This window comes from Phodopus roborovskii, unplaced genomic scaffold (assembly GCF_943737965.1).
Source record: "Phodopus roborovskii unplaced genomic scaffold, PHOROB, whole genome shotgun sequence".
NCBI classification, from domain to species: domain Eukaryota; kingdom Metazoa; phylum Chordata; class Mammalia; order Rodentia; family Cricetidae; genus Phodopus; species Phodopus roborovskii.
In genome coordinates this window covers 556,613-569,380 of record NW_026126599.1, presented here as the reverse complement: position 1 = coordinate 569,380, position 12,768 = coordinate 556,613, and the positions used below count along the sequence as shown (strand labels likewise).

Here is a 12,768-nt window from a genome sequence, read left to right as displayed (position 1 = left end):
GAGCCCATGACTTAGGATTAAGGAACCAGCAGGTGGCAGCAGTGAGTCTGAGAGCAAGGGGCAGCCAGGATCCTGAGGCACCAACAAGAGCCTGCTGTGTAAAATGCTGGGGTCCAGCAACTGTCATATGGCAGCAACATCAGGTCCAGCCCATCCTGGGTAACAGACAAATCAGGTGACCTTTCACCCAAAGACCACACACAGCAGGTCAAAGCCAGGAGAGTCTGCAGGTGAGCACTTGTGACCAGGAGGGCCCCCTCTCTGACCTCACTGGAGCTCAAAATGTGGGTCATCTCCTAGAACGCTTACCTGCCTGGCATGCACAGAACCGCGGGGTCTGTCTCCAGCAGGAGACACAGAGCCCGATGGATGGAGCACACCTGTCACCCCAGCACACTGAAGGGCAGAGAGGAAGACCTGTAGGAGTTCATGGTCATCCTTGGCTACATAACAAGTCCAAAGCCCAGCCTGGGCTACTCGAGACCACACCCAATAGAAGAGGGGAGGCTTTCTGGGAGGTGCAGTAGGCCTGTCCCTCTCCTGACTGACTGTCCATCTCTGGTAAAGTTATCCCAAAGGTTCTGGACTTTGGTGTCTCCAAGGGCATGGTGGATGGATGAAGAAGTGTAAGAAGTGTGTCCATGTGCAACTGCCCCTGAGGCCAGGAGAGTTTGTGTCTGGCTCAGGCTGAGGGCTCTGAGGACAATGATGACTGTGAGGAAGGCAGAGAATGAGGGAGGGCGGGCTGCATAGCCACTTCCAGCGAAGCGTGGAGAAGGCACTCGATGCAGGGAATCAAAGGAAATGGAGAGTCGTGTCTGCACAGGTCACTCAGGAGAAGGATGCCACCTCCTCTGGTACAATCATGTCTTCCTGGCCTTTGGGGACCTGAGGGAAACTAATCATTGGGAACAGTAGGATGAGCCTCCTACAGAACCAGCCCTGAGGCCACACAGCAACTGCCACCACTTTCCACACCTCCACCTTAATCACGGGCCAGCTGTGGCCACTGTCAGAGATGTCCTAGGGGGAGAATGTCAAGAGTGACACGTTGTTGTTCTGAGCTGTCCCTTCCTACTTCATCCAAAGAAGAACAGCCACAACTAGAAAGAGTCACTAAATAATTTCTGGGATCAGCCTCAGGGGAGCCCAGTAGCAGATCCCTGCCTTTGAGGGGAGTTCAGAGGCTGCACCAGCAGGCAGCCGGAAGTCTGTGTGGAGAGAACGACTATAAGTATTTAAAGGAAGAGATGTCCATTGAACGCCCCATGTGCCAGTCATGTGACATATGCCAGGGCTCCTCTGATGCTCGGCATCCTCTTCTGAGTGTGTGATAAGGACGGTAGGAGGCAGAGAGGCTCCTTCAGGAACTGGAGTAGATTTGGAGTCACTGTGGAGGTGAGGGAGACGATCACCAGAATCCCAGGGAAGTCATAGACTCGGGAGCAGTGAGCAGCCAGGGAGAGAGTGTCCACTGGCCTTGGTTTCCTGGACATTGTGAAGAGACCATGAAAGGCAGGAACAGGGCAAAGAGGGGACAGGGGTGGCCGAGAACTTTTCTGGAGCTGGGAACTCTATCTGTCTCTGCATCAACATCTTCCCCCTTGTGTCTGAAGTGAGCAGAAACTGAGCACTTCTCTACATGAGGTTATGAGACAGAGAGAGAAAGAGAGAGAGAGAGAGAGAGAGAGAGAGAGACTGAGAAACAGACTGAGGGGAGGGCAGGAGTGGAGGAAATCTGGAGCTGAGGAAACAGGGTGACTGTGGTCACATAGGAATGGAAAACACTGGAATAGACAGGAGGTCAGGGAGGAAGAGAGGAGAGCCTGGCTTTGTGAGGCCAATTCCATCTCTTCCTGTCAAAATGGACCTGGGCTCAAGGGCACAGCCTCCCTGTCAGTGACCACAAGGGAGGATCTTCTGCAACATGGGAAGAAGAAGGCAGATGATAAAGGAAGTTGCTGGCCACAGGGAAGTGGAGATGCAGAGGTCCTGCCCCCACTCAGTCCTCCTCATGAGGAGGCCCTGAGGTTGTGAGCCTCTGTACCCTGATTCTCTCCCTAAGCCCTGAGCACCCCAGGGTCCCTCCACAGGGCCTGTTCTGCTGCCTGATGGCTCTGCTGCTCTCGATTCCTGGAGGACACCAGGTCATAACATGGACCCTGTTTCTGCTGCTGCCAGCACCATGGCTGCAAGCTGGTGAGTGGAGGGACTTGGCCAGCAGGGACTCTGCCTTAACTATGAAGGAGCAGCGGGGCTGGGAAGAGTGGACCCTCATGTGGACAGGGGGTGTGCTAGAGGAGCCAGCTGTCCTCTGTGACCCAAAAGGGAGCTCATCCTCAGAATGGTTAAGGCCAACCTTTCCTGGTCTGGGCTGTCCCATGGGGACTGTGGGATGTAGAACAGTCCCGCCCCGTGTGCGGCACCTGCCTGGGGAAGATGGCTCAGGACGTTCCGGGTTGTGCCTTCCATCCCTGAAATGACTTCACATTCTCCCCAACCTTCCCAGGTATCTCAGCAGCATCCAGCAGAGAAGGACCCTTTGGGGTCACCCAACCAGCACGCCTCTCTGGTGTCCAGGGCGGCTCCATCGAGATCCCCTTCTCCTTCTACTTCCCCTGGAAATTGACAACGGGTCCAAATATGTGGATTCTCTGGAGATGGAAGGGCTTCCATGGGGAGTTCATCTACAACTCCTCCTCAGGTTTCATACATAAGCATTTCAAGAACCGGCTCATCCTGAACTGGACACAGCCTCAGACATCCGGACTCCTTAGAATCCTGGACTTGAAGGAGGAGGACAAGACATTTTACTTCTGCAGAGTTTGTCTGAACACAACAAAAGGCAATGAAGTGTTTCAGTCGATTCCTGGGACCAACCTCACGATCACCCATGATGAGCACATCCCAGGTCAGGCTTTGTTGATGCTGGCTTCCTTGTACCATAGAAGCTAATACAGATCTTACATGTCAGATCCCTGTCACTGACCCCTCTCCTGTGTTCTGTCCCCTCCCCAGAGCCCTGCCACCTTCCCCCTTTCCTCTCCTCATAGTCATCCACGGCCTTAGCTGCTCTCCCTGCGCTGCCGCTCATGGTGCCCTCAGATCCCACCCCACTCCTGGGCCTCCTCTTCCCAGGGGGCCCAGTCTCCTGCTCCTTTCTCCAAACTGCACTACTGCCCCGCCCACCCCACCACCCTTACCATAAACCCACGTGAAACTACAGGATGGAGCAGCCTCACTTGGTCCTGTGTCAGGGTCTCCACAGATCTGGGCTTTATACCATATCTGCCGTCTTCCACAGCAGGTGCCTTCTGGTCCCCGTGTATAACCCCTCACACCCTGGGTCCCCAATTCACCAGTCTCTAAGACACAGCCCTCTCCTGCCCCTGCCCCCGTTCCTCATTCCCCTCTCATTTTCCTCTTCTTCCCCCCCCCCCCGCCGTCCTCAGCATCCCCCATCTTTCCACACAGGCCCCCATGTTCTCACCGTGATCATGTCGTCTGGTCATTCTCCCTCCTGCGTGGGAGCTGAAACTGCAGCTTCCACACGGAGTGCACACAGGCCCAGCCTCGTCACCGTGTGGGCATTACCCTGGTCATGAGTCGCCATTGCTGGACACTCATGGTCATTATACAAAGAGCATAATTCACCTTTGCACAAGGTCCTGCAGGTGATGAACAGGCCTCAAAGGCACCCTTTACCTCCAACCATCTCTGAAACAGACACATGGCCTCTGTCTGAATTCAGTCTGTTGCTGGCCTCCCTTCTGTCTTGACTTTGTGGAATGTGTATATATGGTGTAACTGTGTGCATGTGTGTGTGTGCATGTTTACATATACCCCGTTTTTGTACTTGAGTAGGCTAGAGGTGGATACTGGCTGCCCTCCTCTAGTTCAGACCCTCCTTCCTCCCTTGAGATGGAGTCTCTCACTGAACACGGTTTCACCGTTTTGGTGTAGGCTGTTGGACTGGGAAGTCCTACTGATCCTCTTGCCTCCATCTCCCATTGTGTTATGGTTACAGGAGCTCACATGGCCTGTCTTACAAATAAGATATATGAGATCTGAGGAAGGAACACCTAAGGTTAGCCTCTGGCCACACACACACACACACACACACACACACACACACACACACACACACACAAGCACCATGGTGTGTGTACAAAATTTAATAAAAATAATTTTTTAGAAAATAAGATATAAAATTAAGAGTCAGATATTAATTAATTATCATTAAATACATTGCCAATCTCAGCAGTGCCAGGGACAGGTGGGTTTGTCCCTTCCAGGTTAGGTCCCCCTGCCTCCCCCTGGCAAACCACTCCTCCTCTTAAGCCCTGTGCTGGTTCAGGATAACGTCCACAGGCAGAACTGGCCAGGCAGCCTCATGTCTGAAGTTCCAACCCCTCCTACACCTTTCTCTAAATGATTTTTCTGACATGTCTGCTCTTCCCTGCCTCCTTGCTCTTCCTCCTTTCCTAATTTCTCCCAGCCTTTGCCATAACATATTAGTTTCTTGGTGGAAAGATCAATTTCAGGCACCAATTCCTTCCTCTGCTTCAATCAAACACACCATGCTTTTCTACTTTTAGCAGGACTTAAGATGGTCCCCAAGGCCTCGACAAGGGTTCTGCCATTGAGTTACACCTCAACTCTAGTACGAGACTTCCATCAGCATTTTTAAAATTAATTCATTAACTGAAAATTGCTGCCAATTTTTTTAAATATTAAAATTAATGATATAAAGACATTTTTCTTTCTTTCCATTTTTTTAAGATACTCTCATGTAGCTCAGGTTGTCCTCAAACTTGCTGTGTAACTGAAGATGACCTTGAACTCCTGATCCTCCTGCCTCCACTTCCTAAGAACTGGGATCACAAGGGTGTGTCTTCACTCCTGTGAACAGTGCTTGAGAGGGACTCAGGTTTTCTGCACCCTAGGCAAGCACTCTCCCACTGAACTACATTCACAGACCCCAAAATAATGTGTTTACCCAACCAAAATCTCCACATTTAGTGCAAAGAAATCACAAGGAAGAAATATTTGCAACAATATTGAAAAACAAACCTATGCTGGGTTTATTTTTTTTACATAATCTAATATATGTAACCAAATTAAATAATACTTTCCTTTCAGTTTTATCTGTCTCTCTCTTTGTGTCTCTCTTTTCTAATGAAAATAGATTCTTCTCCCATAGTATACATCTCAACCCCAATTTCCCCTCCCTTCATTCCTTCCTTCCCCCACATCTCCCCCCTTCCCAGTCCCATTCTCCCTCTGTTTCCTCTTCAGAAAGGAGCAGGCCTCCCAGAGATAACATCAAACCGGCTAAAACAAGATACATCAAGACAAGGCAAACGCCCTCCTATCATGATAGGGTGGACAAGGCAACCCATTAGAAGGAAAAGAGTCCCAAAGCCAGGCAAAAGAGTCAGAGAAACCCCCACTCACACTGTTTGGTGTCCCAAAATATCACCCTAACAGCCATAACATATATTCCCAGCACCTGGAGCACCCCAGACCTGGTTTTTCAATTCGTCTATACAATAGCATGCTGAGTTTCTTGGCTTTCAGCCTAGCTGATACTTGAGACCCAATTTCACAGAGAGATGCTGTGTCTGAGGAATAGGTGGAGATTGTTGCAAGAGGGCACCAGAAGTATCTTCTGGCCTGCACATGCATATTCAGGGGCACATCTCTATCCGTGTGTGTGTGTGTGTGTGTGTGTGTGTGTACTCAAGTACACATGTATCTGTAGATAGGCACACAAGCTGAGCCTGGCAACAAGAATTTCGTGCAAAAACTCGTGTCTTTGGGAGCAGCATTGTCCACCCCGCAGGTACTTGTGTTCTAATGAGAACTGTTACTAGAAATGGACTGTTTTTGATCTGTATGACTTAGAGATTGCTCTTTGTAAGGAATGACATGAGTGTCTGAGAACATTCCTAACAAGAAACAGAGACTTCTCATTGCTCACCTGACTCTCAGCCTCAGCATCTCTTCCCTTCTTCCTGTGTGAGCTTCTAAAAGCTGTTCCCCATCCTGCATCCTCCAAAAGAGACAAGATATCCATGTCCATCCACCCATCCATCCCCCCAATCCAAGAAGAACCAACTGTTGGTTAGTTCAGTGTAGAATCAGAGTTTTGGCCCAGGCACCTCTAACAAGCCAGGCTTGGTCATATGTCCTGAACAGGACAAAGAAAAAGATAGTCACAGTGAAGAACACAGGACAGGGGTTTATTCATCATGGCCAGATTGGGAACACAAACAAAGAGCCCAGTGACAACACCCACACTTCTATATTTGGGGTTTTGACATGTCCTGACATGAGGTTTAGGCCTAAGTAGAAGACAATTCATATGCATAGCTAAGCAGCCCCAGTTACTATGTGGCCCCACCCACAGTGAGCCATCATTGTTTCTAGGCTCCCCTGAAAGTTGATCTGAAGAGTTGTCAGAACTGTGTGAACTCTCTTTCTGGGAGACCTTTCTTTCTCTGGCTGGCTCCAGGCTTCAGCCTTTTCCTTCTGCCAGCATGAGACTCCTTGGGTGACTCCAGGTCCTTGGAGTGCTTTGCTTCAGTAGTCTGATGGGCAAAGAGTGCTGCAGGGCAACTTCACAACATCTTCATTCCTGCCAGGGAATTTCATGCTGACCATTTTATCTCTTCCCAGCCCCCAAGACCACCTCTCCAAACCCCACCACTGCAACTTCCGCACTCACCACAAATGCCCTCACGACCACAGAGGGCAACATGAACGGGACCAATCAGACCATGGACCTGGGAGCCACAGTTGGGTTGGCAGTGGCCACTGCTGTAGTGCTGGCTGGAGTTTTGGGATGGACAGTGTTCATCAGGTGGAAGAGAAGGAAAGGTAAGTGGTCCAAACTTACCTTTTACCCACCACACTTCCTGAGTGTTTCCCCAGGCTGTCTGCACCAGACTCATCAAAGGTGATGTTCACAGTGCACAGCCTAGGGCTCAGGAGATGGCTCAGTCAGTAAGTGCTTGTCACCCAAGCTTGAGGTCCCATCACCATAATCTATGTAACCACAGTGCTGAGGAGGTAGAGACAGGGTGATCCCCAAGGATGGATGGCTAGCCATCCTAAACTAAATGGTGAGCTTCTTGTCCCAATGAGAGACTCTGTCTTTAAAAACAAAAACTAAACAAGGTGGACAGCTTTTGAGGACCAATAACTAAGGATGGTGTTTGGCCTCCCCAGGGCAGATCCCTGATGGCCTCCTTTGACTCTGAAGTCAGGCTCTGAGGCTTCTGCTTAGAGAAGCTGGGTCTTTTGTTGCTATGGTTTCAGTGTGGTTGCTTGCAGGTGTGCAATGTTATCTCCACCGGATTCTGCTTTAAGGGAGTTCCTCAAGTGAGGCTTCTGCAGGGTAAAAGTTTGGCAACCACAGTCCAGTCACGACTCAGCTCTTCTCTGTTGGCTTAGTCATTTGTCATCAGTCCACCCCTTTGGTTTACAGAGAAGAAAGGGCCTGCCCAACAGAAAGCCAGGGACGGGAGAGCAGAAGGGACCGGAAGTTGCCTCTACTCAGCTGTATGGCTCCATTTCCCAAAGCCTGGCTTGAAATTGGAGGATCATAAGAAGATAAAATTTCTGTTTCCCAGTAGCTACAAGGTGATGGGGGAGTACTCCCAAGGGCTGAGTGTTCATTTCAGAGAGTGCTGTGGTGGTGACAGACAAGGTCAGAGGAGGTGGTCAGAAGATCACTCAGAGGAAAATTAACACAGGAAGTCAAAGAGTAAATAATGACAGCCAGAGGCAGTGAGATGGCCCAGGAGGTCAGGACACTGGAGATGTCGGGCCACATGGATGAAGAGAAGAACTGACTCATGCATGCTCTGGCATGTGCACACTCACTCACATGGTAAATAAATAGTCATAATACTAGTAAAGTAAAAACAGTGACAGCCAATGTCTGCCCACACCTCAGTCAGTGCACCTGGGTGGGGAGGTCAAGGGCAGCCTTAGTTACCATAAAGTGTTCAAGGCCAACCTGAACAGCATGAGAATTTGTATCAACCCCCATCCCTTGCACAAAATATCCAGGAAAGTGCTGGGAGCCATGTCGGGACACTCTCTGGCCCTCCAGAAAAGGGAAACCATCATAGGAACTCTTGAGGAGTGTGGTGCTGGTGGAAGAGGCAGGAGATGATGGAGGGAACCCTGTCTTTCAGGGTACAGCCTCTGATTCTGTCTTATGAAGACATCAGTGAGTGTGAAAGGTCGAGTAGGGCTTCAAGAAGGTCACTGAGACAGGTTACTGGATAGGAAGGGTTTCCTGAGACTTATCAATGCCATGGACAGACAGAAAGGTAGCTAACAACATGGCAGGGGCTCTACAGAGGGCAATAGGCATGGGGTGAGGATAGGGCTGGTTTCACAGTGCACAGGCCTGAACCTGGAAGGAGGCAAGGAACACTAATGCCATTGGAGAGAGAATCCCTGGGCCTGGATGGAAGTAGCTGGGGAGCCACAGCGTCCCAGCAGGGTATCTGTGTGAGGTAAAGGTTGTGGCTGTGGTCCTAAGCGGCAGATGGATGCTAACATCACAGACTTAGGGTGTAGAGAACACACTGGAGATGGCCAGGCTGTGTCAGTGTACCATAGTAGGGCTGCACATGGGAATGACTGGCCAGAGTCAGGGAAATTTTGAGGCCAAAGCTTTCAGACTTTGTAATAAGCCCGGTGTGGCGATAAGTGTCTGTAACTCCAGTGTGGACAGTGCAGGCTGGAGGATCAGCAGTTCAAAGTCATCCTAGGTTGGAGAAGACCTGAATCAAGCAAAGGCTTAGTGATTACACAAATGCATGGACCAGGGAACAGGAACAAGTCACATTGGTTGCAAAAACTGGTAGGAAACCACCAAGCCATGTAGGGACAGGAGGAGGAAGTCTGTGTGAGGGTTGTAATGGTGGTTACTCTTCCACTGCTGATAAAACATCGAGATCAAAAGTCACTTGTGGAAGACAGAGGTCCTTTTGGCCTGTGTTCCTGAAGGAAGGTTAATAATGGCGGGAAGGCTGGAGGACACTGAGCAGTCACAGCTACAGCCACATGCAGAAAACACAGAGAAAACTGCAGATGAGGAGGGGCAGTAAGTTCTCAAACACATGCCAGGGACACACGCTCCTCCAGAAGACTGCACCTCCTAAATGCTCCATAACCCCCTATCTCCACAGGTCAAGTAGGTGAGCCTGTGGTGAAGATTCTTCATTCAAACCACCACAGCGGTGGGGAATATAGTTGAAGTGCTGTGTGGATCTGATAGAGCTGACTAAAAAAAAGTACACCCAAATCCTGTATTTGTAAGTAGAAAGAGAAAGCATAGAGAGATTGTTCAGGAGTTAAACACTTGCTTCTCTTGCTGAGGACCCAAGTTTAGCTCCCAGCACCCACAAAGAGCAGCTCACACCCTGCTGTAAGTCTGCCGGCAGGCATCCTGTGCTCTCTTCTGCCTCCTTGGACATCAGAACAGAGATGGCAAACACAATCACACACACATACACACAACGAAAGGTAAATCTTTAAAACTAAACTGTAACCTAAAACACTTAGGGAAAAAGGAGCCGAATGACTTGTTTTCCAAAACACAGTGATTAATTAACCTTGTCAAAGGGAAGAGGGAGCAGGTGAGTGGGAAACGTCTCATCCATTCATGGCAAAGTCAGTTAACATGTGAGTATTAGAGGCTGGGGTGATGGCTGCTAGACAGAGCACCAGGGTTTCATCCCAGCACCACACTGACTCACAGGCTCCTGCAACCCCTGTGCCAGGGGATATGATGCCCACTCTGACTGCCACAGGGGCCAGGGACACATGTGGCAAACAGGCGTACATGCAGGCAAACATTCATACAATAAAATAAATGAAGTTAAAAAAAAAAAAGATATCAAGCCTACTAGTGGTGGCACTCGCCTTTAGTCCCAGCACTCGGGAGGCAGAGGCAGCTGGATCTCTGTGAGTTCGTGGCCAGCCTGATCTACTGAGCTAGTTCCAGGTTAGCAGCCAAAACTACAGAGAAAACCTGTCGTGAAAAACTAAAAAAAAGAAACAAAAAAGATGTCTACGCTCAAGACTAGTGAACCCAATATAATTCCCACCTAAATGACAATGGCTGTTTTGCAGAAAAAAAAAAAATCATCTTCTCCGATCCACATGCATTCATTCTCAAAGACAAAACGAGATGAAACAGTAAGAGCAACAAAAACAACAAAATGGTCAATAATGAAGCACTCCCACCGCCTGACCCAGATGTGTTAAAGTTGCAATAGGAGGCTGGAGTGGTGGCTGAGCAGCTAAGAGCACTGGCTGCTCTTGCAGAGGACCTGAATTCTGCTCCCAGCACCCACACCCACATCAGGCAGTTTACAACCGCCTGTAACTCCAGCTCCAGGCATATGGGAAGGTGTGTCCTAAATCCACAGGCATCTGCTCTCATGTGCATCTCCACAAAACAGGAGCAAATAATTTTAAATTTCTAAAAAGAAAGAAGAAGCAGCTACAGTAGCTAAATAAGTAAATAATAGGTATTTTTAAGCTAAATCACCCCTCACAGGGTAAAAGGTGTTGGTGTCCAAGCCTGGGGCCACATGGTGGAGGGAACCAGACTCCTGCTATTTGCCTTCTGATCCTCACACAAACTGTGGCACATCCCCTACCTTGTAATAAAGTAATAGCAATAAAAAAGAAAAAAGCTGTAGTCACTTAAACAGCATAGTATGCACTATGAAAATGAGATTAGTAGATTAAATATAATCCAGGGAAGGCAGTTTCTAGCGTCGGAAAAGGAAGGAGGTGAATGTATAGTAGACCAAGCAGGTATGGGGTGAGGGGAACTCAAGGTAAGGAGAAGGGAGCAAAGGACACAGGGGTGGAGCTTGGACCTGGCAGAGATTTGGGGGAGGGGTTGCTGGGTAGGACCACAGCCCAGCAGAGGTAGTTCCAGGCTCTTCCAGGCTCTTCTCTGAGAGCCTGGGGCAGTTTCTTCCTTCCCCTGTCCACTGAAGATGGTCTGAACAAGGAGGACAGCTAAGAGAAGATCACCATGGATGTCACAATGACACTGTCTCTTCCCCACAGGCCAGAGGACTAACGCTGAAACCCCAGCCAGGTGAGCACCATCCGGGTCCCCTGAAGAGCAGCCAGTGCTCTTAACCACTGCTCCCTCTCTCCAGCCCCTTCAAATAGCATTAAAAACTAAAGGAGAACCAGGCAGAGGGCTCTTCGCATCGCCCACCCCTGACTCATCCTGACTGCTTCCTCCTTGTCCCTGTGACACTGGGCATCTGAATTGCGGTCTTCATGTTTGTGAAGCGGGTACTTTGCCAACTGCACCCTCTCTCCCAGCCCTCCACTGTATCTCTTGAGACAGGGTCTTTCACTGAATCAAGAGCTCATCTGTTCCTAGGCTGGTCAGTGAACTCCAGAGACTTACCTGCCTGTCTCTGCTTCTCCTGCATCCATCTTTAAGTGGGTGCTGGGTCTGAAGTCAGGAACTGTACTAATGGAGCCATCTCTCCAGCCCAGCACCTAATGGCTCGATTCCCTCTTGTCCAGACTCTAATATGTGGCCCATCTTGTCTTATGCAGGGAACTCCTTGAGAACACTGAGAAACACCAGAATGTTGAACCTGAAGGTAAATTCTGCCAGCTTCCTGTTTCCACATTTGGCTGTGACTTCCTCTCCCAAGACCCCATGTTTCCATGAGCATCCCTCAGCATTTTCATCTTTCCCTCCTTCACCCCGTCCCTCTCCTGGAACCAAGGTCTCCACCTCACTGTTGGAACTCCCAGCCATCGGTCCCCCTTCCTGTCACAGGGATAGATTCCAATGCTCCCGTTTCTTTTTTCTCTAGGGCAATATAAGGACCCCAAAGAGAACCCCAAGGTAAACAATGCAGATCAGGCCTGAGGAAGTTAAAGGGATGCTAAAGGAGGCAGAAGGGTGGAGGCCGGGGGTGTGGGTGGGACAGATGCTCAGGCCGCAGCTGCTGCTTTATGGCAGCCACAGTTTCCCGCTGCCCTCTGACCTCTTGTCTTCCCCCAGGACAACATCGTGTATGCCTCCATTGCCCTCTCAAGCCCGGCCTCCCCAGAAACCCCACCCTGCCCTCCTGTCCCCGGGAACCCCCAGGAAGAGACTGTGTACTCCATCGTAAAGACCAAATGAGTGGGTCAGGGTGGCCATCTCAGAGCCACCTTTGCTTCTAGTAGCAAGACGCCCAGCTTCCACAGCCAGAGACAGAAGCTCAAGGGTCACAGATATCCACGGGCAGAGACAGAAATTCACACGTCAGGGAGCTGGAACTCAGAGAAACGGAGACACTCCCAGTTCCCTTTTCTAACTTCCTTGGCCTTTCTCACAGGAATAAAAAGATACACAGAATTTGCCTAAATGAATCTAATTAAGGGACACTGGTGTGACCTTTAACTTCTGTCCCTCAAGGACTCCTCCTCTATCATTTTTTTTTTTAGGTGTGCAAGGCAGGTGATGCCCCAAATGCTGGCAGCCAGTCCACAGGATGTGCCCCCACACCTGTGAGTGTGATAACCAGCACACACTGTGACTGGTTCCCATGTACCACCACACTGAGCATGAGCATCAACCCTAGATAGATGGTGTGAGACAGGGAACTAAACACCAGAGGGTTTGAATGCTTTCCTAAGGCCATGTCACACCCAGGGAGTATCAGAGCCAGACTCACAGACAAGCTTTCCTGGAGGTTCCCCCAGGTC

At 49.9% G+C, this 12,768-nt stretch overlaps 1 protein-coding gene across 2 annotated transcripts; it reads left to right on the top strand.

Annotated features, from left to right (window-relative positions):
- The first annotated feature begins 2,065 nt into the window (after positions 1 to 2,065).
- LOC127237152 (paired immunoglobulin-like type 2 receptor alpha) lies at positions 2,066 to 12,423 on the top strand. Of its 2 annotated transcripts, XM_051205236.1 has the most exons (8): positions 2,066 to 2,199; positions 2,510 to 2,911; positions 6,682 to 6,882; positions 7,493 to 7,647; positions 11,113 to 11,143; positions 11,623 to 11,669; positions 11,889 to 11,920; positions 12,080 to 12,423. In XM_051205236.1, exons 1-8 carry the CDS (start codon positions 2,112 to 2,114, stop codon positions 12,189 to 12,191), a joined length of 1,068 nt encoding a protein of 355 aa, XP_051061193.1. In that variant the 5' UTR covers positions 2,066 to 2,111; the 3' UTR covers positions 12,192 to 12,423. The 2 variants fall into 2 exon arrangements, with proteins under 2 accessions (XP_051061193.1, XP_051061194.1); XM_051205237.1 differs by lacking the exon at positions 7,493 to 7,647.
- Positions 12,424 to 12,768: the final 345 nt, after the last annotated feature.